Consider the following 27,586-nt stretch of genomic DNA (forward strand, 5'->3'; position numbering starts at 1 on the left):
TTTCGTCATGTATCGTCGTCTCTGATTTTTCAGTGATTCATTCGCTCGCAAACGATCGAACGAGTGAATCGTTCGCGAACGACATGCTCAGATCAAAAAATCGTTCGCGAACGACTCGAGTACAAGTTTTATTGATAGATTGAATTACGTTTGGTTTCGTCTCATCATGCACTATGTGATTTAATTTTCAAGTTATTTGATCGTTCTCGAATGATTCATCGTTTTTGAGAAAATCGTTCTCAAATTGAATCAGTTCCACTTTTTTGAAGATTCACTACGTCGAGTATGATTTGTTGATGGCGAGCAAATCGTTCGCGAACGAATGGAGTCCATTTTTTTTTTGTGAAGTTTGATCATTTATCAACTGTTCTTAATTTGATTTTTCAGTGATTCATTCGTTCGCGAACGATTTTTCATCTGGGTGAGTCGTTCGCGAACGAATCATTCAGAATTTTTGTTGATTAAATGATGAGATAGAGTAATGTTGTTTCGCTCCGATTGGTGTATAATCTGATTTGATTTCCAAACTATTTAGTCGTTCGCGAATGATTCACTTAGAAACTAGTGAATCGTTCGCAAATTAATCATTTTGGATTTTTGTAATCGATTTTTTAGGTCCTATGATCTTTGATATGATTTTAGTCATTGGTGATTCATTCTTTCGCGATCGAATTTATTCGCCTCTGAATTCTGATCGAATCGTTCGCGAACGAGTCATCTTCAATTGTCGATAGTGAATTTTAAAATGTCACGAATCTACTTGAAAACAGACTGAGAAAAAGTTTATAAAAAGCTCAAATTTCGAAAATTTTTCGAAATATCGACAACATTTTTTATGAAATCGTTTTGAAAATTAGTACATATCTAATTTCCAAATGCGAAAATTTTGTCAATTATAAACAATTGGGTGAAATTACCAAAAAATTAGTCATATTTACATGAAAAATAATTGAGAATCGACAATTTTTAGACGGATTTTTAGCATTTCATCAAGTTTTTATTTTGATTGGTTGGAATTAATGCATTTTGAATCGAATTCAGCTTACGTAGCAACGTTTCAGAAAATTTTTGGCTTGAAGAAATTCAGACCTTTCTTCTGATTTGAAACATTATTTTCTTAATTTAAATCTCTTATCAGAGTTCTGCTTTTTTTACCAAAATTTGAAAAAGTAACAATTTGACATTTCTTTGCAGAAATTTCAAAAATTAGTCAATTTCTTGCCAAAATGTTGGAAAGGTTTCATTCTTTATTGATTTTCATAGTCGTACCTACATTTTTTTTTTTTGCATCAATGTAAAAGACGTAATTTTACGTTCCCTCGAGGCAGATTACACGCTCGACAACATTATTTTCATCGAAACAAGTAAGTACATTATTTTTCCGCGCAAAATGAGAAATAAAATTCTTAAAGATCATCGTCTAATTCAATTTCGATGTCGCAAAATTCACCGTAGCGGCGAAAAAAGCTGTATAGAAACGGTATCATCAAACACAATCACGTGAAACCATTAACCCTTTTTGAAAACACTAGCAAAGTTTTCAATATCGCGTTTAATGTGTACGAGAGAAATCGAACCCGTCCAACAAACGTCGTATATTTATTTCGACTCCGACGAAGAACGATACATCTTGAAAATCCATTCAGCTTGGTAAACTTCACCACCACCACCACCATCATCATCATCGCGCCCAGCTTATAATATGTGTGTAGTAAAGTTTGCCCCAGTCGTATACTTATACCACTCGAATAACTATATAAAGTTTATTTCATTTACTCCAGAAAGCGTACGTATCCGCGACCGTATAAATTTCGTATCAACGTTAGAAATTTTTTATCAACTGTCATATTCGGAGAAGTAAAACTTTACTAGTCTCGTTTATCATCGTCTTGGAAAACTATCGCGCCTTCGACTTTCGAGTGTAGACTAAAGCCCGGCGGCTAGTCGATGAAATTGCGCCTTGTACGAGGTAATTGCTTCTCGTGGAAGACAAAAAAAACCCTTACTAGGAGATAAATTGAGTTTGAAAACACTCGTATATAACCCAAGGCTTAGTACGAGAACGAGTATCGAGATCGTGCTTTATAAAGTGTAATTTTCGACGACGAGGTTGAAAATTTCAACTACTCTAAATTGGCTGTTGCGTCGTCCTCATCGTCGTCATCATCTCTTCTGCTGCGAGTGCGACTCTTTCAAATGGTTGCATTTTAATATTATTATTATAAAGTTTTTATACGTTGTATAGCGAAGAAGTCGTCCATTCGGTACATTTCGTTTAATTAGACGACTCAGCGAAAGTTTCTAGTCTTAGGAAAAATTTCGCCATAAACGCTTTATTCATTTCACACCTCCCTGACTCTTTCAGCACTACGCTATCCTCGCTGGAAATATTTTTTAAACTTTATACTACACGCTGTGTCCTGGAGCTTTTTGTTAGAGTAATTAATTGTAATCTTTTATGCTCGATTGTAGGTACGATAAAACGAAATTTTCCGCTAATAAATTCTCACTAACGTATAAATCGTTTTGGTGTTGTTACAGTTATACGACGGAGTTTAGCGCTGATTTATCATCGAGTTTCCTTCATCTTGGCGACGCGACGACGGTTCCAGACCCTCTGCTCGTCTTCTGAACTGTAAGTACCTACAATTTGAATATATATTCGCGAAAATTATGGTTTAAGAAAGCTGATGAAAGTATGGCTGGAGTGGCCTTGAGCTTTTTATGGTTAACGATTCGTTGCATGTGGACAGGAAGGGAGGGGGTGAAAATTGCGCTACGAGGTTTACTTCGATGATTGAAATGAGTTGGAATTTTGCATGAAATCCGAATGTTTCGACGAAAATGTTTTACCGACTTTGCCGTGAAACGGAAAAGTAAGGTATTGTATTTGTCATGATGGTTGAGGATTTGGATGGGGGTGGATTTTCTTGACGAATTGAAGTGTGCTGATCACGATAAGACGTATGACGCAAAACGAGAGAAGTTTATATAGATATATATATATAGGTATATATATCAATTTATGTATAAATTTGTGTCACGCTGAACTCAAAAACTCCGAACTTCAAATCGAACCTGATGATGGCAAAATATTGCTTTGATACTGAACTAGAGAAATTTTTAATTTGGTCGAAATCGATTCAGCCGTTTACGAGATATGAACGTTTTAGTGTGTTTCAACGTTATGGATAAGCAGAAATTTGTATAAACCCTTATATCTCGCAAACGGCTCACCCCTAACAAACAGATGCGGTGGTTAGGGTGTGTAGGTTGCAGATCGGTGCGCCGGAGGTCGGGTGTTCGAATCCCGCGGGAGTCAAGAGGAAAAAAATTTTTTGTTGATTTTTTTTGTTAATTTTATCCGTTCAAAATTTTTTTGCCATAAAAAATCAAAATTTTTCAAAAATTTCTAGTGTAATTTTTGTTTTAACAAAAAACTTTAAGTTTTTGATAATTTTTTTTTTTGGTGAATTAATAGTAATTTTTAGTAAGTAAATAAGATGATTAGTTATTTTTGGTGAATTACTAGTAATTAAAGTTGTTCAAAAATTTTGGTAAATTGCTTGGGTAATTTTTGGTAAATTGGTAAAGTTTGGTAAATTGGTAAAAACCTTTGGCAGTAAATTACTGGGGTGATTAAAATTCGGTAAAAAATTGGTAAATTAGTGAGGAAATGTCTGGTAAATTACTGAGGTGAATGTTGGTAAATTGCTGAGGTAATTTTTGGTAAAATGGAAAAAGTTGGTAAAATTGGTAAATTAGTGGGTAATGTCTGGTAAATTACTGAGGTAAATGTTAGTAAATTGCTGGGGTAATTTTTGGTAAATTCGTGAATTTTGGTAAATTGGTAAAATTGGTAAATTAGTGGGTAATGTCTGGTAAATTACTGAGGTAAATGTTAGTAAATTGCTGGGGTAATTTTTGATAAATTCGTGAATTTTGGTAAATTGGTAAATTTTGGTAAATTGGTAAATTTTGTTAAATTGGTAGATTTTGGTAAATTGATAAATTTTGGTAAATTGGTAAATTTCGGTAAATAGCTAAATTTCGGTTAATTGGTAAATTTTGGTAAATTGGTAAATTTTGGTAAATCCGTAAATTTCAGTAAATTTGTTTATTTTCCTGTATAGCAGAGCAAAGTCGGTTAATCTTGCCTACTGCGCAAGATGTTTTTTCAGCTTGAGCTTGATGATTTCTGAGCCCAGAATTGGATCATGATTTGTGAGATTTTTGATACAGTTTCATGCAATCTGTCGAAATGAGTTGAAGTTTTGATATTTTGGCAGACATTTTTTTTTTTAGGAATTTTTGAAGAATTTAGAACCCATAATTGAGTCAAGATGTTCAGGTTTTTTTTTTGTAAAAGTTGTCATACGACCTACCAAAGTTGGTCAGAGATTTCCATTGAAACTTTTTTCGAGCTTTTTTGATGTTGTTTGAATATTTTTCTGGAATTTTTAGCTCATTAGGTTAGGATTTATAAACGAGATGTCATGCGACTTATATCAGAATAGGTTAAAATTTCGGCAAAAAGTCCTAAGTTCCTTTTAAAATTTTCTTTTGAAGGAGTTGGAAAAATTTTGAGCCTAAAATTGGGTCATGATGAATCATGATTTATCAGGATTTTCAGAATTTTTGGGAAAAGAGTCACGTCCTATCAAAATTAATTGGAAGTTTGGTAGAAAATCAAAGTCAGAACCCAAGTTGGTAAAAATTTGTTGTGAAATTTTTTTCTCTTCATCAATTGTATGCCTCAAAAACTTGAAATCTTATTCCATTTCTTTAAAAAAAAAAATTTAATTTAATTGAAAATTTTCTCATTGTGACAAAATTAGAATGTGTGGCAATTGATGAGGTGTTTTGAAGGAGGAGGAGGAGGAGGGGGGGGGTTCAAATATAAATAATTATCAAAATCAACCTGAACAAATTTTCATTTTAAAAATTTTTGATTGGGTACTTTCCATGTAAAATGTTGGATTTCAATTTTCGAAACTTTGTGGAAATTCTTGAACGTTTTCTTGAAATTCCGTGTCAGTGGCTGCCTTTTAAATTATTCCAAAAAAACATTTCAACAAATTTTCAAAATTTTTACTCTTTTGCAGATTATGAACATTTTTTATTTCATCCAACTTGAACTTTTTTGGATTTCAGAACAGATAACTTTTCTGAATTTCAAAATTTCAAATCAAAATTTTTTCAAAATCGAACTTTTTTGTATTTTGTCGTAATGTGGAAATTTGAGATGTTGAAATTTTCAAAAAAGAAGGAGATGAAGTTCTATTGTTTGAAGCATTGAAGGTTTTCTTTGTAAGGCTCTAGAAAATTATTGAGGGAAAGGGCTCAATTTCAAAATCACGCTCACAGGGAAGAAAGATACAAGGGAGCAGTTCAGCATTATGTCGATAAAATTGACTATCAAGCTCCCTAAAACCATTGAAAAATTGCATGAAAGTACCTAGGTATTAAGAATTGTTCGAATGTTTGAATGACTTTTTTTTGAAATCGAAATCACCTCGATTACATTATAATATGTACCTGAAACGATGCTTATTACAGCGCTGATCTAGCGACCAATTTTAATAATCAAATGATGTTGAATTGTTGACCCATGATTAACTATTGCTATTCTACATCTACATTATGCACAATACTCTATCAAATGCACATCCCTTTACTCGATTAATGAATTTTATTGATGCATTTGCTTCAATATGTAGAAGAAACTGTACAGCAAATACGTAAAAACATTTTTAATTGAAACTTTGAAAGGGGATACTATTCGTAAGTCGTCGAATATTACAATTGCATGCCTTAACACTGGACTTTCTTTCGACCTGCTTTTGTTTGGGTGCTCTTTATTATAATTATTTTAATTTTCCATGATTGTTTACCAAGGTTTTTTAGTGCAAGAAAATGGAGTGATAAGTGATAAGTTGAAAAATAGTGATTCTCTTTTTGTTCTTTATTTATATATATTTTTGTTAGTGATTCATCGTTGAAAAAAGTTGTTTTATTATTCTAATTATTCGTAAATTTTTGATTCTCAACTTGAAAGGAAGATGTAGTCCTTAACTGGGAGGAAGAATTTTCGAAAAAGTCGAAGATATGAATTCTCAAACTGGGAGAATATTTTGAAAAGCAGTTGTACCAATTTTATTAATCATCGTTAAACTGAAAAACTTGTCAAGTTTTTGGGAATTTTTCCCGATTTTTCAAAAAAATTGTCAATAAATAATAAATTGGAGAATGGATATCCGCGAACTCATTCAGTGTCCTTGACAAATAACGCTTCAGTCGTCGTTTTTCTATTTTTTGTTACTTGGAATTTGTTTGTATCGAGAAAATCAACTGATTGGTGATAATTTCAACTCGCCGCTAGTTCCAGTCTAAAAGTACATCTTCAGGAATATTGGTAGTAGGGTAGTAGGAAACTTTGAGAAAGAACCGACTGTATAGGTTTGAATCATATGTATTTGAAGCGTCGTTGTAGAATATTGTCATCATTGTCTGAAAAAATTCCCAAAAAAGGTCAACAAATCGTTTGTGTTAGAAATTTCTGGTATCACAATATTGTACTTTGTGACTGGGGCATTTTCTCTTTCACATCGTGTAAAAAAATTTGAACTGAGAAATACAGTAAAATTTCAACGTTTGAAGGAAAAAATTAAGGTAGTATGTACCTACTTTTTTCAATTTTGGTCCAAATCCAAATGCAAGGCTTTTTGAGTGAAAAATTTGTTTCAATTTTTGTGGGAAGGGTTGCAAAATTTTTCAACGTCAACATTTTTCATTTTTCAAAAATCACCGGAGAATATTTTTTTAAAAAACGAAAGAAATCAGTGGGATAAAACATTTTAGAGACAATTTTGATTTTTTTTTAAAACAGCACTAGAAGAGAATTTTTTTCTAGTGTTCCAAAAATAGTGGAGTGGCAAATGAAAAAAAAACTGCATTTGATGAAAGAAGCGTGAATTTTGGTATGGTGAACTTTTGAACCAAAATGAAGTTATTAAGACCGGGAGCCACTCGAGCTCCCCCCCCCTTCTTCGAGGGGGGGTGGGGCTTACAATTTTGAAAATTTTCCTGCGGATAGAGTTTTGATCAGAAATCCAATATTATGGTGTCTGCTGTTAGATATTGATCAGCACTTTCTATTTTCACCATTGAAACCATCGTCCCCCTCTCCCCCTTGCGTGGGGCTCAGCCCCCTAAATTGTGCATCTGAAAGACGTTCAAATTTCATAAGAATGAAATATTAAGCCAGTTACTGTTCAATATTGATCGATATGTTCCGCTAAAAGTGTCGGAATCATCGCATACCTCCCACCCCCCCATGGGGGCTGCAAGCCTCTAAGATGTGGAGTCGATGAAAAACCCACTTATGGAACTGAAATTCTGTAAATATGTACTTCTGTGGTCATGGGAATATAGTCCATTTCATCGATTACTTGCGCGTTTTTCAAGTTTTAAGGTGCCACAGGGGGCAGAGGGGAGAGGGAACCAAAAAATGAACTACCAAAATTATTCGTACACTTTACATAGCATATTTTCACAAAATAACATTTCCGAGTCTCAATGTCTTCCAGATCCACAATTTAGGGGGCTGAGCCCCACGCAAGGGGGAGAGGGGGGACGATGGTTTCAATGGTGAAAATAGAAAGTGCTGATCAATATCTAACAGCAGACACCATAATATTGTATTTCTGATTAAAACTCTATCCACAGGAAAATTTTCAAAATTTTAAGCCCCACCCCCCTCGAAGGAGGGGAGAGCTCGAGTGGCTCCCGGTCTTGAAAACTTCATTTTGGTTCAAAAATTCATCATACCAAAATTCACGCTTCTTTCATCAAACGCTGTTTTCTCCTGTATTCCAGTTGTTTGCCACTCCACTATAAAGAGGGTGGGGAGATACAGTCAATATTTATTCGTGAAAAAAAAATGTAGGTCAACATATCTCGGTTTTTCAGCAGAGCGAGGAATCATAAAAACTAAAAAAATTTAATGTCAAAACTTGTAAATTTGTGAAAAAAAAGTCAGAACTTGAGTGGAATGTTTTTTTCAAAATATTTCATCTTTGGTGGTTGGAGAAAGTTCAAAATTTCTGCAGGTTGAAAATTTTTCTAGAATAAAAAAAAACCAAGCTGTGACTGCCAATTATGTTCGTGATATGCATTTTTGTTGAACATGGTAAGTCCAATTGCTTCGTATCTTCTCATCAATCATGAATCAAAACTAATCACTCCCCCAAAAAAAAACAAATACAGTATACGAGTTTTTTTTTTAAATTGTTGATGGGATTTTTCTGACATATTCGCAATCGACCTTCTCGTTAATATACGGTTAAATTTCTTTCTCACATCCTACACCATTAATTCTCGACTATTCGATTCTAGGTTTGAATCGAAGTTGAACTGACTGACTCAAGAACCAGAAATGGCTGAACGAACTTCCAACGTGTACGATATTTTGCATCCGTCTCCGGTTTCATTGAAAGAACTATCCGTGATCGCTGTTGGCCTGGAAGTGTGGCGTTGTGAAATTAATGAATATCGCAAAAACGGAACATTGGACAGTTTTCGTACTACATGCTCGGACATAACCTCGTTGTTGAGAACTAAACTCCCTGAATTACCATCGGTGATTTACGATGTGATCGTTGAATATGTCACCAGACTTGGGAAGTCGATACCGGATTGGCTTGAGGCGCATTCGAGAACAGTGTGCTATTTTGAAAAGCGTTTTCCATTTCGTCTTTCGGAAGTTTTGGAATACTTCGATGATTTCGTTGGCGATTACGACGGAACTATTGATTTTGTAAAGACATCCGAACGTATGATGCATTGCGATGGTTTTGACGACGTTTTGAAATTCATCGTAGCTTGTAAATATTTTTTGGAAGATCACGTAAGACGAATATGGCCATCAGTACGGCAAAAGATGAACTTGAGTAGTATTGATTTCTTTACGAATCCGCAGTTATACTACTGGATTTGTTGTCTTAGTGGTCAGTTGAATAAGATATCAATTGATCCGTATGACACGGTTAATAAAAAGATGCTTATAGAGTGCATTCACCAGTCTGGTAACTCTTTGGCAATACATTATTTTTGGAATCGTATACCATACGGAAACCAAATGCGAATGGCTATTTCCGTTTATGGACGAAGTGTAGAATGTTTCGTGAGATGCATCTTACCTAAACTGGACGATCAACAACTAGAAGAATTGGTCAATGAGAAGGGTAGTGGTTTGATGCGAGCTCTGCTGCAGGATCTGTCTTGTGATGAAAGGCTCATCTTCCAAGCTTGGATGTACATAAACAATACGATGGATGGTAGCAATTTCTCTAAACTTGTTGTGAGTATGTTGAGAATTGAGGCTGGATACTTTATACACAGTCATCAAACGCCTGAGAATTGGTTGCGTCGGTGTTGCTTGATATGGAATAATGCTCCGCATAATTTGAAGAGGTCAGCGATTACAAAAATTTCGACCAAGAAATTAATCATATGCCAAGACGATTTTATGTCTTCTCCTCGTCGTACCTCTTCCGAGTTCCTTTTATCTATTCTTTCAGATTTTACTTTGGAAGAAAAACAGTCGTTTTGGCGTAACTGCTGGAAGAATTTGATGCTGAACAAGAATGTGCGCGATTTGCAACGAATAATGGAAGTATGTTTCGAACAGGAAGATGACATGATTAAGTTCATGGACGACGTTATGGCTGCAAGTGAAAATTTGCAGCTCCGTTGTATCTCGTTATTGTCTCGTGCAAATTTCAACGAATTAAACGCTTTGGTCAATTTTTGTTGTTCTCGTATTGCAGAAACTGTGAAACTTTTGAAACGGCACATCTTGATGTCGAGTTTAATTAGTGACGATTTCCATTTAGACTTTGAACTGGTAGTTCATTGCGAAGAATTTAATACGTTCATTAATAACGCTTACGACAGCGTCGATCAAGCGACCGATTTTAAACATCAACTGGTGTCTTCTCCTCGTATTTTAGAAGATATGTCGATCTGTGTTGAAATGCCAGAAGTTTCGTATGAAGCATTGAGGAAATTTATTGAAGCATTTGTCTCAACGGAACAAGTTTTACAGCTGGTAAAATCCTCCATCATTGATGGTTTGAAGGGAGATGCTATTCGTCGTAACTATCGTATTATTGAAGAGGCTCAGTCCAAACCTTTATTGGACCAGTTTTTACTGTGGTGCCTCGGAAGTAATGAGCAAGTAATGGAATTCATGCAGACTTGTATTACTCCTTGTCACGTGGACTAAATTGGCTGAACTTCTCTGAATTGGAAAGATTTATTTTGTATTTTTAATGTCCTATGATTTCTTAGGGTACAGACATGTTGTATTACTGGTATCGTAAATAAAAAGATGAACAGTTATTTTCATGCTTGATTATAATTTTGTTTTTCAGTTATTTAATTTAGCTTACTATAGGTACATACGAAAATGGTCGAATTTTACGTCATATTCATTTATCAACTGGGGTAACCGAAGTTTATAAACGTATTTTACATGCAATTAAGTATCAAAAAAAAAAACAAAAAAAAATGGAAATTCCTTGAATTGTAGACCAGAGATGTTGACGTATAGCAATAATGAGCGTTCTTGCCAAAACACCCTTCCTAAAAAGCTATAGGGTGTCTATTCAGAGTTTCCACAGACACGAAAAAAGCGAGAATTTGACATAGGTAGCATGAAACCGCGAAAATAGTGCAGAAATTTCTGCAGAAAGCACGAAAATTTCTAAAAAAATTCGCTTCATTGTTAAAACTGTTTTCATTTTTAGTTTTTATTCGATTCCCTCTATTCTATACTTCTCGAATAAAATATTTTCAGGAGCTTTTGCCGTCGCTTCGTTCGGGCTACTTCTCTCTTTTTTTAGGGTTTTTGCTGCTAGCAGTTACCATAAGTTTTTCGAATTGTATCCAATCAGTGAACAGTATTTTGGAAGGACCAATCTGTGATTAGTGTTTAACATTGTCAGATGAGAGATTTTATAATCTTGATTAATTAATTAAGGTAGAGTGGGGTAATTGCAAAATTGTGACCTCATGCAAACAAATATCAATTTTCTGGTTGTGCCAACTAGGGGGTGTCGAAGCAACGACCTTTACCGACATATTCTCCTGGTCACACCTCCCGGGGTTCAACTTGTCGCTCAGTAGCAAACACTTTTATCAAAGCATGTTGAAACCACTCATAAGTAAAGTGAGAGGTGTTTTTTTAAAAAATGCATGTGAAATAGAAAAAACTGTCGAATTATCTGGAATTTTCGCGATTTAGGGTCATGAAGGAATGAAGTTTAAGGTAAGATATCGCAATTTGAATTTTTTTTTTATTTTGGCCGTAAATTGCGTTTTTGCAATTACCCCAGAAAAAATCGACTCGGGGTAATTGCAAAAACGATTTTTTTTTTCATTTTTGCACTTACCACAAATATTTTTTTGCTCCAAATAACTTGAAAATGGTTCGAAATAACAAAAAAAATAAACTTCCACGGTCACATGATGAGTTATACGTTAGAGAAGTGATCAACAGTTTTACTGAATTTTTAAATTATTGCTCCTTTTTGATGTTCTACTGATATATTTGACGAAAAATGTATTTCTATGACGAGTTTTTTACATGAAAAACATCAGAAATGACCAATAGTTGATTTTTTGTTCATTTTTGCGAGTTTTTATTGCCCACTTTTGCATTTACCCTAACACGGGGTAAATGCAAAAGTCGATTTTCAAATTTTCAAATTCCAATTTTCTCCGCGATTTGTGAACCAAATTGTACCAAAATTTTACCATTGATAGAGAACCCCCTGAAGTATATGTGGTACAAATTTCAGCTTCATCCGTGCAATAGTCTTCTCACAGCGCTCTCTCAAAGTGTCACTAATCAAAAAGTGCTTTGCAATTACCCCACTCTACCTTACGTTTTTATCATTTTATTTTAAATATAGATCTAGATCATAAAGCCAGGGATGGAAAGCTAACTGAAAGCTAAATCCTAAAAAAAAGCTGAAAACGGAGGAACTGAGGAAGTTTGGGGGGGGATGTTTCATTTTTCAAAAAAGCTTCAACGCTAAGAGCTAACCAAAGCTGTATGATTGATTGAAAAGCTTTATTTATTCAGCTTTCTTTCCCACCAATTTTTTTTTTTTAAATCATCGTTTCCAATTTCAATACTTAAATTGAAATACTTGTCAAGTTTTTGGGAATTTTTCCCGACTTTTTTAAATTGTCAATAAGTAATAAATTGGAGAATGGATATCTGAACTTATTCAGTGTCCTTGACAAATGACGCGTCAGTCGTCGTTTTCCTAGTTTTTGTTACTTCGATTTTGTTTGTATCAAGAATATCAACTGATTGGTGATAGTTTCGACTCGCCGCTAGTTCCAGTCTATTAAAAGTACATCTTCAGAAATATTATGGTGGTAGGAAGCTTGGAGAAAGAATCGACTGTATCGGTTTGAATTATTATTTGAAGCGTCGTTGTAGAATATTGTCATCACTGTGTGAAAAAATTCCCAAAAAAGGGCAAACAAATCGTCTGTGCGTTAGAAATGTCTGGTATCACGATTGCGTAAAAAAATTTGAACTGAGAAATACAGAAAAATTTTAACGTTTGACGGAAAAGATTAGTACTTTTTTCAATTTTGGTCCAAAAGCGAGGCTTTTGAGTGGCAAATTTGCTTCAATTTTTATGAGGTGGCTTGCAAAATTTTTTAAAGCCGAAATTTTTCATTTTTCAGAAAAAAAAAATCGATGGAATAAAACATTTCTTCAGAGACGGAGTTTTGATTTTATTCTAAAAAGCAGCGCTTGAAAAAATTTTTTTTCAAGTGTTCCAATGAAGAAGGTGGGGAGAATAGATAGAGTCGAAATTTACTCGATGAAAAAAATTAGGTCAACATTTCTGGGGTTTTTCAGCAGAGCAAGGAAAAATAAAAACTAAAAAAATTAAATGTCACAACATGACAAAAAAATGGCATTTTTTTTGTTAATTTGTATAGAAAAGTCAGAACTTGAGTGGAATTTTTTTTCAAAATATTTCATCTTAGGGGTTGGAGAAAGTACAAAAATCCGAGTTTAAAATTTTTCTTTTTTCAAACAGATTCAGAGAGAATAAAAAGAAACAAGTTGTGACTGCAAATTACGTTTGTGATATGCATTATTGTTGAGCATGGCAAGTCCAATTGCTGCGTATTTTCTCATCAATCACGAATCAAAACGAATTACTCCCCCCCCCCCTCCCAAAAAAAAGAAAAATACTGCACGAGTTTTTTTTTTCAAATTGTTGATGGAATTTTTCTGACATCTTTGCAATCAACTATCTCGCTTACTTATGCATGGCTGAATTTCTCACATCCTACGCCATTATAGTCCGGCATATGATAATAGGAGTAATTGCACCCCCCCGCCGATCCTCCGGGACAACTTTTTTCTTAAAAGGGACATCCTAAGGAACATTTTAAAGCAAACTTGCCAAAAAAAAAGTTGGCATTACTTACAAAATGGCGGCCATTTTGATTGCCAGGTCAGCCGAATTTGCAGATTTTGCGTTTTAACATAGGACTTGCACGAACTTTTTCAAATTTTACAAAGGTAGATCGAAAGATCATGCAAAAATTTATCACCTGTCAAAATTTCAAGTGCTAAAGTGCGTTTTTCGATTTTTGGTGAATTTTTGAAAATCAAATTTAGGCCAAAAATGAGGGAAAAAATCAAAATTTTACCAAATTGACCAAGAGAGCTGAAATTTGGGATATACCCTATTTTCGACATGCCAAATCGATTGGAAACGGTTTCAACTCGTTTTGAGCAGTTCTGGAGCCTCCAGCAGATTTTTGAAACTTGAAATCCCCGTAAAATTCCATCAAATTGGAGTTGTAAAGCTGAAATTTATTCTAAAAACTAATTTTAATACGCTACGAAGTACTGCATGTGAATTTCAAGTCGTTTTGGAGCCTCCAGCGACTTTTTGAAAATTCCTGATGCCTCCAGCAGATTTTTGAAACCTTTAATTTTCACAAAATTTCATCAAATGGAGATGGAAAACTGCAATTTACTCTACACTCCAATTTTAAAACCCTCTGAAAACGACTTCTGGTGGATTTCAAGTCATTTTAGAGCCCCCAACGACTTTTTTGAAAATTACTGGAGCCTCCAGTACATTTTTGAAACTTGAAATTTCCCCAAAATTTCATCAAACCAAGATGGAGAGTTGAAATTACTTCTGCAAACTAATTTCAATACGCTACGAAGTTGACTGCTGGTGAATTTCAAGTCGTTTTGTAGCCTCCAGCTACTTTTTGAAAGATTGTATGACGTTTTTTTGGAAAATTGAAATTTCCTAAAAGTAGCAGGAAGCTTCAAAACCATTTGAAACCACCATGTAGTCTGTGAAGTAAATTTCAGCTTTCCATCTACATTTGATGAAATTTTGTGAAAATTTAAAGTTTCAAAAATCTGCTGGAGGCTTCAGGAATTTTCAAAAAGTCGCTGGAGGCTCCAAAACAAATTGAAATTCACCTGCAAGTACTTCGTAGCGTATTGAAATTAGTTTTTTAAATAAATTTCAGCTTTACAACTCCAATTTGATGGAATTTTGTGGGAATGTCGAGTTTTAAAAATCTGCTGGATCCTCCAGATAAAAGTAGCTGGAAGCTTCAAAACCATTTGAAACCACCATGTAGTCTGCGAAGTAAATTCCAGCTTGCCAACTCCATTTGATAAATTAATGTTGGGGAAATTTCAAGTTTCGAAAATCTACTGGAGGCTCTGGTAATTTTCCAAAAATTCACTGGAGGCCCTAAAATGACTTGAACCCACCTGAAGTCGTCTTCAGAGGGTGTTAAAATTGGAGTGTAGAGTAAATTTCAGCTTTCCATCTCCATTTGATGAAATTTTATTTTTGTGAAAATTTAAAGTTTCAAAAATCTGTTGGAGGCTCCAGTAATTTTCAAAAAAAGTCGCTGGTGGCCCTAAAATTACTTGAACCCACCTGAAGTCGTCTTCAGAGGGTGTTAAAAGAGTATAGAGTAAATTTCAACTTTCCATTTCTATTTTGATGAAATTTTGTGAAAATTTAAAGTTTCAAAAATCTGCTGGAGGCATCAGGAATTTTCAAAAAGTCGCTGGAGGCTCCAAAACGACTTGAAATTCACCTGCAGTACTTCGTAGCGTATTGAAATTAGTTTTTAGAATAAATTTTAGTTTTACGAGTACAACTCCAATTTGATGGAATTTTAGGGGATTTCAAGTTTCGAAAATCTGCTGGAGGCTCCAGAACTGCTCAAAACGAGCTGAAACCGTTTCCAATCGATTTGGCATGTCGAAAATAGGGTATATCCCAAATTTCAGCTTTCTTGGTCAATTTGGTAAAATTTTGATTTTTTCCCTCATTTTTTGCCTGAATTCGATTTTCAAAAATTCACCAAAAATTGAAAAACGCACTTTAGCACTTGAAATTTTGACAGGTGATAAATTTTTGCATGATCTTTCGATCTACCTTTGTAAAATTTAAAAAAGTTCGTGCAAGTCCTATGTTGAAACGCAAAATCTGCGAATTCGGCTGACCTGTCAATTAAAATGGCCGCCATTTTGTAAGTAAGGCCAACTTTTTTTTTGGCAAGTTTGCTTTAAAATGTTCCTTAGGATGTCCCCTTTAAGAAAAAAGTTGTCCCGGAGGATCGGCGGGGGGATGCAATTACTCCTATTGTCATATGCCGGACTATTAATTTGACTATTCGATTCTAGGATTGAATCGAAGTGAGCTGACTCAAGAACCAGAAATGGCTGAACGAACTTCCAACGTGTACGATATTCTGCATCCGTCTCCAGTTTCATTGAAGGAACTATCAGTGATCGCTGTTGGCCTGGAAGTGTGGCGTTGTGAAATTAATGAATATCGCAAAAACGGAACATTGGACAGTTTTCGTGCTACATGCTCGGACATGACCTCGTTGTTGCGAACTAAACTCCCTGAATTACCATCCGTTATTTATAATGTGATCGTTGAATATGTCACCAGACTTGGGAAGTCAATAGCGGAATGGCTTGAAGAGTATTTGAGAACAGTACGCTATTTTGATAACAGTAATAACCGTTGTACAGGTGGTCTTTCGAAAGTTTTGGAACACTTCGACGATTTCGTTTGCGATTACAATGGAACTATCGATTTTATAAGGACAGCCGAACGTATGATGCGTTATGATTATTTTGATGACGTTTCGAAGTTCGTCGTAGCTTGTAAACATTTTTTGGAAGATCACGTAAGACGAATATGGCCATCGGTACGGCAAAACATAGATTTGAGTAGTATTGATCTCTATACGCATCCGCAGTTGTACTACTGGATTTGTCATCTTAGTAATCAATCGAATGAGATAACTGGCGAGTTTAATTCGGTTGACAAAAATATGCTTATAGAGTGTATTCACATGTCCGGTAACTCTTTAGCAATGAATTATTTTTGGAATCGAATACCATACGCAAACCAAAACCGAATGGCTGTTGTCGTTTATGAACGAAGTATGAAATGTTTTGTGAGGTGCATCTTAGCGAAATTGGACGATCGACAATTGGTAAAATTCGTCAATGCGAAGGGCAGTTACTTGATGCGAGCTCTGGTGGAAGATCAGTTTTGCGATGAAAGGTTCATCTTACAAGCTTGGATGTACATAAACAATACAATGAACGGTAACACTTTCTCTAAACTTGTTGTGAACATGGTGAGAACTGAGGCTGGATACTTTATGCGCATTGATCATCAAAAGCTTGAGAATTGGTTGGTTCGGTGTTGCTTAATATGGAATAGTGCGCCGCATAATTTGAAGAGGTCAGCGATTACAAGAATTTCGACCAAGGAATTAATCATATGCCGAGAAGGTTTTAGGTCTTCTCCTTGTAGTACCTCTTCCGAGTTCCTATTATCTATTCTTTCACATTTTACTTTGGAAGAAAAACAGTCGTTTTGGCGAAACTGCTGGAAGAATTTGTTGATCAACAAAAATGTGCGCGATTTGCAACGAATAATGGAAGCATGTTTCGAACGGGAAGATGACATGGTTAAGTTGAAGGAAAACGTTATCGCTGCTAGTGAAAATTTGCAGCTCCGATGTGTCTGGTTACTATCCCGTGCACATTTCGACGAATTAGACGCATTGGCCAATTTTTGTTGTCCTCATAATGCAGAAACTGCGAAACATTTGAAACGGCGCACCTTGCTGTCGAGTTTAACAAGTGACGATTTCCATTTTAACTATAAACTTGTTATTCATTGCGAAGAATTCGATACGTTCATTAATAACGCTTGCGACAGCGTCGATCATGCGACCGATTTTAAACATCAACTGATATCTTCTCCTCGTAATTTAACTTTAAGGGAGGTGTCGATCTCTATTCGAAATCCACAAGTTTCCTATGAAGCATTTATAAAATTTGTCGAAACATTTGTTTCAACGGAACAAATTTTACAGCTGGTGAAGTTCTCCGTACTTTATGAGCTTGCTACTCATCGTAACTATCGTATCATTGAAGAGGCTAATTCCAAACCTTTCTTGGACCAGTTTTTGCTGTGGTGCCTCGGAAGTAATGAGCGAGTTGTGGAATTCAAGGCGCATTATATTGACACACATGTTGGAACATCGGCGAACGAACTCCTTCAGTCCGTAGTTCAGTTCTTTCCGTTACTATCGCGATCGCGTATCACCTCATAATTATGCTGATTGAATTATTCAGAATGATGCCGACAAAGACAAATTCTCGATGCTGTGAACTTTCAGTTTTTATAAACTTTTTTTACCTATTACAATGCAATTAATACACTAGTGCTAGTGTTACTTTTTTCAAATTTTTTACTGACACAACTGTTCAGTGTTCATTAAGTACCTATTAATTTCGTTTCACTGAAGACTGAAAGGCATAAAACAAGAAATTAAAGACTGAAATGTTTATGTTTCTTATTTTCATTTTCAAAGTACACGTATATTAAAATTTGAACATGGAACTTCTGCCATTTTCATAATTCAATTACATATAGGTACATATTTTCTTTTCTCAATGAACACTCGAGAGTTTGAGCTTAGAGTATTCTCAAAGCTTTAGAAAACTTTTTCTATTTTTTTTTCAAGTGAAAATGAAAATGGAGGCCCCTTTTACCTTTTCTGTTTTTGATCATTTTTTTAAAAATCCACGATAGAAGGATTTTTTTCTTCTAAAATCCAAAATTATTCCAAATATCTACTTCTTGTTTTTTTCATTTTTACTAACACTTGTTTTCATTCATTCAATTTTTCATTTTTATTTTCATATTCGAAGTATTGGATTAGATGTAAAAAAATGATTGAAAATGGGAACTGAAAAAATGTCATCAATGTACGTTTGATACAGATTTTAAAAACCGGCCAAAAACAGAAAAGGTTGAAACTTGAAACTTGAAAGGGCATCATACATATTTTCATTTTCAATTGATAGAGCGGGCAAATAGCGGTTTTAAAAAGGAAAAAATTTGCACATGAATTTTTTCTTCGGGAATGTGTTCAGATAGACCCTCTGAACCACCAAAAAAAAAACCGACTCTCCTACCCCTGGAGGAAAATTTTTTAGGGGGCTGAAACCGGTTCCGATTCACGTTTTTTGCGTTTTACTCCGTAAATATTAGATTTTTGAGAAAAACTACCATGACGAAAAATGTTCCCCTTCAAATTCTCGACAATTTGATACTACGCTCGATACCCATTGCTCAAGAGGGTGTCCAAAAAAAGGGGTGGAAAGAGTAGGTGTTTCAAAAAAGGTCAGTCCAATAAATTGATCAAAATTACCACTTAAAATCATTCGTTTTCGCTCAAATTTTTTTTACAAAATCTACTCACCCAACTACTAATCAAACTACCATTGGTTTGTCTTCAACCCTCCTCGGGGGTTCGTGAGGGTTGCTTGATTTTTCAAGTAACACACTACTGAATCATGTATTTGACGAACAAATCTGGACGTGCGATATATCGAATAGTATGTTTTCGAGGTCGCTGAATACGAATATGTACTTATTTTTTGCATACAACCCCTCAAAGCTCCTCTGTGCCCCAAAATGGGGGTCAAAATTTTGAAAAATGGTGATAAGTCGAGTGATATATCGAATGGTACTTTTTCGAGGTCGCCGAGTGCGAATATGAACTTATTTTTTGGGACCCACCCCCCAATGTCTCTCTGTGCCCCAAAATGTGGGTGACAATTTTTAAAAATCGTGAAAAGTCGAGTGATATATCGACTTGTATGTTTTCGAAGTCGCTGAGCACGAATATGGCTTAATTTTTTGGCCCAACCCCTCACAGCTCCCCACTGCCCCAAATAAAGCCAAAATTTTGATAAAATATGAAAAGTCAAGTGACATATTGAATGGTATGTTTTCGAAATCGCTGAGTACGCATATGAACTTATTTTTTGCCTACAACCCCTCAAAGCCCCTCTCTGCCCCAAAATGAGGGTCTGAAGTTGGTAATAATAATCATTCGTTGAAACTTTGATGTGGAGAGAACTGAGAAGGAGAGAGGGATTCCAACCAGCAGGAAAATTTTTGAACAAAACTACGTAAACTAAAACTAAAGAGTATGCAAAAATACCCAACAGCAAAAATTCCAGTTCTAGGAATTTCAAGTCCATTTTTTAATTATTAGTAAACTTTTTAAATCGTTGCAAAAAAATTTTTTTAAAAAAATTGAAATTTTTCGTAACTAAGCAGACGTTTTAGATTTATTTTGAGCACTTCTGGAGTCTCTTGCAAATTTCTGGAAGTAGAAATAGAAATTTCCACAAAATGCTACCGAAAATTTTCAAAAATCTGCTGGAGACTCCAGAAAGTCACTAAAGCCATTTTTTTTAGAAAAATTCGGCTACGATGTCTGATTTTTCAGAAAAATAAGTAGGTATGTACTTACATACATTCTTCGAATCTGAAAAATTTAAGCCTAAAAAACGTATTCTCTTTTCAAAAATAATTTTTTCTGGAATTATTTTTCGGCCATAACTCGAAACCTGAGAATAAAATAAAAATCAGTTTGTTGACTTACAATGTTTTTTTTTTTTTTTTTTATCATTTTTAATTATATTTTCTATTCCTTTGTACTTATTATGATACAAAATGTGAGAAAGTTATGGAAAAATCCGCGATTTTAGATGAATTGCGCATTTTTTTCACTATTTTAGCAATAATTTTCTGAAATTCAAAAATTTTTCGCCAATTCAACGGGTGGTTGCTTAAGTTGTAAAAAATATCCGCAATTCATCCAAGATTGCGAATTTTCCCCCAGGTTTTTCTCAAATTTTTTTGCGCTTTCTTTTGCTCTAGCTTAACTTGGGCCACTTGTTTTTTTTTTCAAATTTTTTGAAGAAAAAAGATTGTTCAAAAATAATGAGATACCTAGTTTTACAAAATCTTGAGTTGAAAAAGAAATGGAAATTTTGCAGGTCGTTGAATCGAATTTTTTTCCAATTCGAAAAAGTAAATAATCTAAAAATCACAGAAATGTCTTGGACTCTGGATTTCAACGAAGTGTGCGAACCTTGGTTGGAGGTTGCGTGAATTTTTTTGCGACAATCGATGGAGAAAAATATCAAAAAATCTCCTTATAGAATATTTTAAAATTTGGGGTCATCTTGACGACTTGATTTTTTTTTTTTTTGGGGGGGGGGGGTTAACGATGGGTACATTTTCGGACGTTGACGCGGTACGAAATTCCATTTTGAGCTTACAAAAGAACTAAGAAGCACTATTTCAGCTTTCTGAATTTTAGTAAACACCCTGTTAGCCAATTATTTCTTTTTGAAATTTCAAATTTTAAAATGAAATTTTTTTGAAGTCAAAATCATTTCTATGAAATTGTACCTGATTTTATTCCAATTGTGTCGTGGTGTGAAATTTTTCCCTCTGAGTTGTCGAGAATAGCAATGATGAATTAGGACCTTGAAATTTCTTTCTTTTCTTGAACTTGGAAAATTTAAGGAAGGATGGAAAAAATTTTCAGGCGATGGAATTTCATTATCATTACCATGTACCAACTTCTTCATTCTTGGGTTTCGCTATGGGGATGACAGAATCGTTTTGAGAAAAATTCTCCTTCGTGATACACCCTCATTCATGACCTTGGAGAGATTTGCATTAGCAATTATATATTATAAATACCTATACGAAGAATTACAAATGGAATAATCAGCATGTCGTATTGATGAGTAAAATTTGTAAACTTCAGATAGAAAATTGATTGTGAAAAATTAAATTCGACTCCAGTAAATAAATACGTTTTCGTCCATTTCGATGATGAAAAGTTCATCGAAACCGATGTCGAATAATAATTAATCATTGTAACTGTTCGCTTCTTTCGAAGATGACAATTTATTTCGGTAACCGATAATGAGATTTTGAAACTCTTCGCTTTTCAGTCTTGATCCAAATTCTTTCCAAGTTGAACTTTTTTATAGATGAAACAATTTTTGCTCTCTAGAGTGTGTATGAAATGAATACTCGATAATCTACCGTGAAAAGAGGACCTCATAAACCCCCTCCTTCTCCCCCCCCAATTTTCAGCTGCCCAAGTTGATTTTTGGCGTACGTTTGAAGTGTTGTGTTCACACAGGTAAAGCTGTTTCACTCGAGAAAAGGGGAAAAATTACAAGATTATCAACCTGAGGAGCTGAAATTTTGGCCAAAGAAAGTCTGCTAGATATCTGATTGAATGATGCGGTCGATGGCCGGATCCGGCTGCTCGGTCAGAATACAGAATTTTCACTGTTTTTTGTCATGTTACCTGTCAATTTGAAACATGGCAGTTTCTTCTCGTCACATGAATTCGAGCAGCTGCCATTTTGGCCGAAGGGCGAATGCTTTTGAAATCACCTCGCCTAATGAACTTCACGAGCTGAAATTTTGACCAAATGGTCTGTTGTGGATACCCAATCGACCAACACTACCGTCTGCCGGATGTGGAATTATCATCAGGAATCGAATTTTTCCCCATTTGCTACTGGAAAACTTGAAAAATCGCTATCACCTCACCTATACCTAATGTACTTGAGGAGCTGAAATTTCGGCCAAACAATCTGTGCTGGATACCTACTCGTACTTATAATCGACTCGTCCGTCATTGGCCGGAAAATTAATTAGCAATCGTAGATTGTTTCCGTTTGTTTTCCGCTAATTTTCGGCGATTGTTTTTTGTATGTTTTAGACTATGGAGATCGAGGAAATCGTTTGCGAAGCTTGTCACGAATCAATCTTGCGTCCGGGTCCGTTGCATACTGCCGCAGCCGATACCAAATCCACCGATGGTCCGTTGTATGTGACGTGCGGTCACCTGTATCATCAGAAGTGTGGATATAAGCTGTGCAAAGAATCCACCATTGTAAACGAGTACAACATTAGGGTAGCGCAATGCAAGCACCCTGGATGCACTAAACGCTTCGGGGAAAATCAGTTTTCCCTCATCGAGTTCACGACCCGACCGCAATGTACAACTCAGCCGCCGGCAGATTCGCAGGTGACGTTGCTTCAAGTTCAGAATCAGCTCAGAGTAGCAACCGATATGAGTTCCAGGGTAACGAAAAAGGCGGTCGATTTGGCCAACGAAGTGAACACGTTGAAAGCTCGAAATAAACAACTCGAAGTCGAGCTGAAATCCAGCGAAAGTAGATACAGCATGTTGATGGATCAACGTGTCGCGACTTTGTTGGATACAAATACCGGACCTGATGAGATTACTACGCCGATGATGCATCGTCAAACGGTACCGTCGTCGTCTCCGAAGCAGCAGCAGCAGCAGCGGCTGCAGCAACAACAACAACAGCAGCAGCAACCTATTGGACGACAACAACAGTCGCCACAACAAACAATCGCCTCTGACGCTGGAAAAGTAAACGAACCTAAACATCAATCGCAGTTACATCGAGTAAATCCGGAGCAGAGCCCTCAAGTACCATACTCGAATACGAGTCAAAAATCCAGCCGTCGTAGCGAATTGTCCGACAACGACGGAAGCGTATCTACAAACGGAGGCTCGAGATCGTCGAAAATATATAAACCAACGTACCAGCAAACAGCCCATTCCGCTGCTCAACCTAGGAAAAAACGTAATACAGGCGTTGAAGAGGAAAATTCCCACTACGAATACTCGAGACGCTTCGGCACGAAATCCTACGAGCTACGTCCGTGGTATCCGACGAATTTCTATCCCGAATATTACACAGTAGCTGCTCGCCAAACGATGAAAAACGTGTACAAAAAGGTGATTTTCGCTTATAATATTTTGATCATAGGCGACGGACACGCGAATGGCATCGCCGAATTCATACTAAGTGGTAGGAATTTTCAAAACGACATCGATACAGATATTTACCGACGTAATATGTCAATCAAAAACCTAATCGAGACGCTCAAAGGACTGAACAGGATACCCGAACGTATAATGATTTCGATTGGAAATTTCGACGTGGCTCAAAAAATGCCACGAACCATATTCTACGACCACATGGTGGAGCTGGCGCAATTGTTGTCGTATCACAAAGTTAAAGAACTTTTCTTCCTTCCTCTCATCAAATATCCGCCGCCTCAGAACGAAGAAGCTTACGAGGCTATTTCGGCAGTTTTTGATAACGACTGGGGACAACCAAGCCATGCGAAATATGTTCCTGCCGTACCTGCGTTCGGAGATTTGGATAATTATACGCCATCGGTTGACAAATTCGGTCCATTTTACGCGAAGGAGCAATACGCCAGTTCGGTAAACAAGCTTCGCGAATTGTACGTACCGATTCCGGCTAGAGTACAGGTTAAATACAACGTGCCAATGCCTCCGCCGGAGAATGTTCCGCAGCTAGCTTACAAACATTGTAGTGTCGGGAAGCTGGAGCCAGTAAACGGTGCGAGAACCCTTTCAAGCCCAAAAGCATCGACCGGTCGAAAGAAATGGTGAACAGGTGGTCCTAAATGAACGAAGGAAAAAGGAAAAAAATTGTACCTTTTTCATTACTTTTTCAATTATGGTCCAAAAGCAAGACTTTTGACGAGTGAAAAATTTGTTTTAAATGTGACAGTTTATGTATAGTTCGGTACATGAGAATTAGGAATAATTATACCCCCCCCTCTCCTTCCCTCCGATCCTCTGCAACAAATTTTTTCTTCAAGGGAATATCCTAAGGAACATTGTGAAGCATACTTGCCAAAACAAGATTGGCCCTACTAACAAAACGACGGCCATTTTGATTGATAGCCCAGCTGAAATCGCAAATTTTGCTTTCCAGCATAAGACCGCACGAAGTTTCTCGAACTTGCAAAAATTCGTCATCACGAAGAATTTCAAGTGCTGAAGCGCATCCTTTGATTTTTGGTGAATTTTTAAAAATCAAATTTATGTAAAAAAAAGTGAAAAAAAAATCAAAATTTGACCTAATTGCCCCAGAGAACTGAAATGTGTGATATACCCTATTTTTGACCTGTCAAATCGATTGGAAAGTGTTTCAAACCGTTTTGAGCAGTTCTGGAGCCTCTAGTAGATTTTTGAAACTTGAAATTTCCTCTTAATGAAGTTGGAAATGCGAAATAATTCACTCTGCACTCCAACTTGAACGCGCTGTTGAGTTGACTGCTGGTAGATTTCAACTTTCAAGTCTTTTTTCAGCCTCCAGCTACTTTTTGGGAATTTCTGTACAGCGTGAATTTCAGCTTTCCGATCTCATTTGGTAAAATTTTGTGGAAATTTCAAGTTTCAAAAATCTGCTACAGGCTCCAGACTGCATAAAATTTCAAGATTTTTGCAAAATTGGCCATAGTTTTTCATTCTTTTAAAAAAAGTACTATTGTAAAAATTTGTTACGTACTGACCAAAATTTTTAGGCTTTGAACCCCCCACCCCCACCCCTCCTGCCCCTTCAATTTCCAATTTTTGAAATTTATTGTAAAAATAAAATAAAAAATAGAATAAACTACTCAAAACAGTTTGAAACCGTTTTCAATCGATTTGGCAGGTCGAAATAGGGTATATCAAAAAATTTCAGCTTTCTAGGTCAATTTGGTAAAATTTTGATTTTTTTCTCACTGTTATCTTGAATTGGACTTTCTAAAATGCACTTCAGCGCTTCAAATTTTGACTGATGATGAATTTTTGTATCCTCCTTCCTGAAACGCAGAATCTGCGAGTTAGACTGGTCTGTTGATCAAAATGACCGTCTTTTCGTTAGTAGGGCCAACTTTTTTTTCAGCGATTTTGTTTCAAAATGTTCCTTAGGATGTTCCCTTGAAGAAAAAAGTGGTCGCAGAGGATTGGAGAGGGGAGTATAATTATTCCTGTTGACTTTTTTTTTTTTTTTTTTTTTTTTTAAGGAAAAAAACAATCGAATAAAAACATTTTAAAGACAATTTTTGATTTGAAAAAAAAAAGACTTTTAGTTATTAAACATTTTTTTAAAGTGTTCCAATGAAAAGGGTTGGAGGTCGAGTCAAAATTTATCCGAGAGAAAATACCTTTAGGTCAAAATTTCTCGGCAAGCAATGTTTTTTTGTAACAGAAAATCAGATCTTTAGTGAGATTTTTTTCGACTATGAATTTTGATTATTCGTATACTTATTTTGAAATGAAATATTTCGAGTGATAGAACTAAATTGGCTGGACTTCTCTGAATTGGAAATATTTTTTATTTTATATTTTTAATGTTTTATGATTTTTTATGCCACAGGCATTTAACGTAAATAAGAAGATGAACTGTTGTTATTTTCGTAGTTGATTATAATTTTGTTTTTCAGTTGTTTAGTTTACCCGACTTCTTTTTTTATCATTATAATAATATTATCATACTACGTATGTAAGTTGAAGTTTATAAACATGTTTTGCATACAATGACGAATTAAAAGAAAAAACAAAACAAAAAAACGTGATAATCTCTTTAATTGCAGACCAGAGACGTAGAATTCGAAGCAAATATGTGAGCTCTTGCTAAAACACCTATTTATAAGGTGTCTTAATTACGTAAAAATTTGCTAAAATTGCTTAAAAGTTGAAAATTTGTTCGAATGCGATAATTTGTTTTAAATTGGCTGAAAATTGATGAAACATGGTAAAAAGTTGACTAAAATATCGCAGAAATATTCAATATTATGAAAAAAATTGTGCGATATGTAATACAAAAAATAGATCAAATGAAAACGAAAAATTCGAATATTAAATTTTGCCTTACCCCCCCTCCCCACCCTTTGTTTAAAATTTAAATTGGTTTAAAAAATGGCCTGTTGGAGTTGTTGAGAATTTCAAGTTTTCGTAACGTTATATTTTATCCTTATTCAGTTGTCTACCTATACCTAACTACATAATTTTTATTTCGTAAACAATGGTGCCACCTTCTTCTTATCAGCCCAGTGCGTGATCTTGGATTTTGGTTATTTTTATTATACGCGTTCATTTTTAGAGTTTTTTTGAATCCAGTCGTGTCAATTTTATTTTTCGTAATGTTAAAAAGTTTCGGTTTCGGTTTCGTTATTCAAAAATACGTTCATTATTTCAAGAAAAGTCCTGCTTTTTCATTTAGAAGTTTTTGGAGGAGCACGCAGAGGATGTTTCCAAAAAATAAATGGATATTCGAAATCATCCAGTGTTTTCAATTTTTGGTTATACTTCGAGTTTGTATGTATCAAGAAAATCAACTGATTGGTGATTATTTCAACTCGCCACTAGTTCCAGTCTAAAAGTACATCTTCAGAAATATTGGAAAGAGGCAACTTTGGGGAAGGAATCTACTGATCCGGTTTGTGTCAACAATCAACATTGGCTGAACAAATTCTCAGAAACGGTAAAAAAAATCGTCTGTTTTAAATATGTATTTCTGGTATTACAATTACTTTCAACTAAGATATCTTTTCTGTTACGTAAGAAACAATCGAAATGAAAAGAAAATATTTACATGAAAAATTTCCGAACTTGATGGATTAAAATAATTACGAGTACTTAGCTTTTTTCTATTTTGGTCCCAAATTCCAAAAGAAAGATTTTTGAGTGAAAAACTTGTTTCAAATGTTTCAATTTTATTGGGGAAGAGTTGCAGAATTTTTCATCTTTCAAAAATCACTGGAGCATATTTTTTAAGGCAGGTTTGATTTTTCAAAAAAAAAAAAAATGGACTTTTATTTAATTAGGGATTTTTTTGAATGTTTTGATGAAGACAAATGAAAGGTCGAGTCATGATTTTTTCGACTAAAATTTTTTTTTGCATTTTTGTTGAACATTATCACTTTATTAGATTTAATAAATAATGCAATTTATTGGGGAAGAATTCCAGAATTTCCCATAGTCAAAATTTTTCATCTTTCAGAAATCACTGGAGCATATTTTTCAAGACGATTTTGATTTTTTTTTTTAATGGACTTTTAATTGATAGGGATTTTTTTGAATGTCTCGATGAAGACAAATGGGAGGTCGAGTCATGATTTTTTCGACAAAATTTTTTTTCTGCATTTTTGTTGAACATTATCAGATTTAATAATTGCTTTGTATTCTTCGTATCAATCGTGTAATTCATTGATTGTGGATG

General features: G+C 35.1%; 1 protein-coding gene across 11 annotated transcripts in view; it reads left to right on the forward strand.

Annotated features, from left to right (window-relative positions):
- Positions 1-27,586, forward strand: part of LOC135847730 (uncharacterized) — a 151,895-nt gene that overhangs the window by 73,474 nt on the left and 50,835 nt on the right. For 8 of the 11 annotated variants that reach the window (XR_010559223.1, XR_010559222.1, XM_065367398.1 and 5 more), the window contains exon 5: positions 2,542-2,635. Coding sequence is in view for 3 of the 11 variants with exons in the window: in XM_065367399.1 (XP_065223471.1) it covers positions 15,814-17,739 (1,926 nt within the window). In the remaining 8 variants the exon portion in view is untranslated. Of the gene's footprint in view, positions 1-2,541; positions 2,636-8,397; positions 10,405-15,778; positions 17,908-22,242; positions 25,816-27,586 lie in introns of those variants that run through there. The other 3 variants (XM_065367405.1, XM_065367399.1, XM_065367403.1) reach the window with 3 other exon arrangements.

This window comes from Planococcus citri, chromosome 5 (genome assembly GCF_950023065.1).
Source record: "Planococcus citri chromosome 5, ihPlaCitr1.1, whole genome shotgun sequence".
Taxonomy (NCBI): Eukaryota; Metazoa; Arthropoda; class Insecta; order Hemiptera; family Pseudococcidae; genus Planococcus; species Planococcus citri.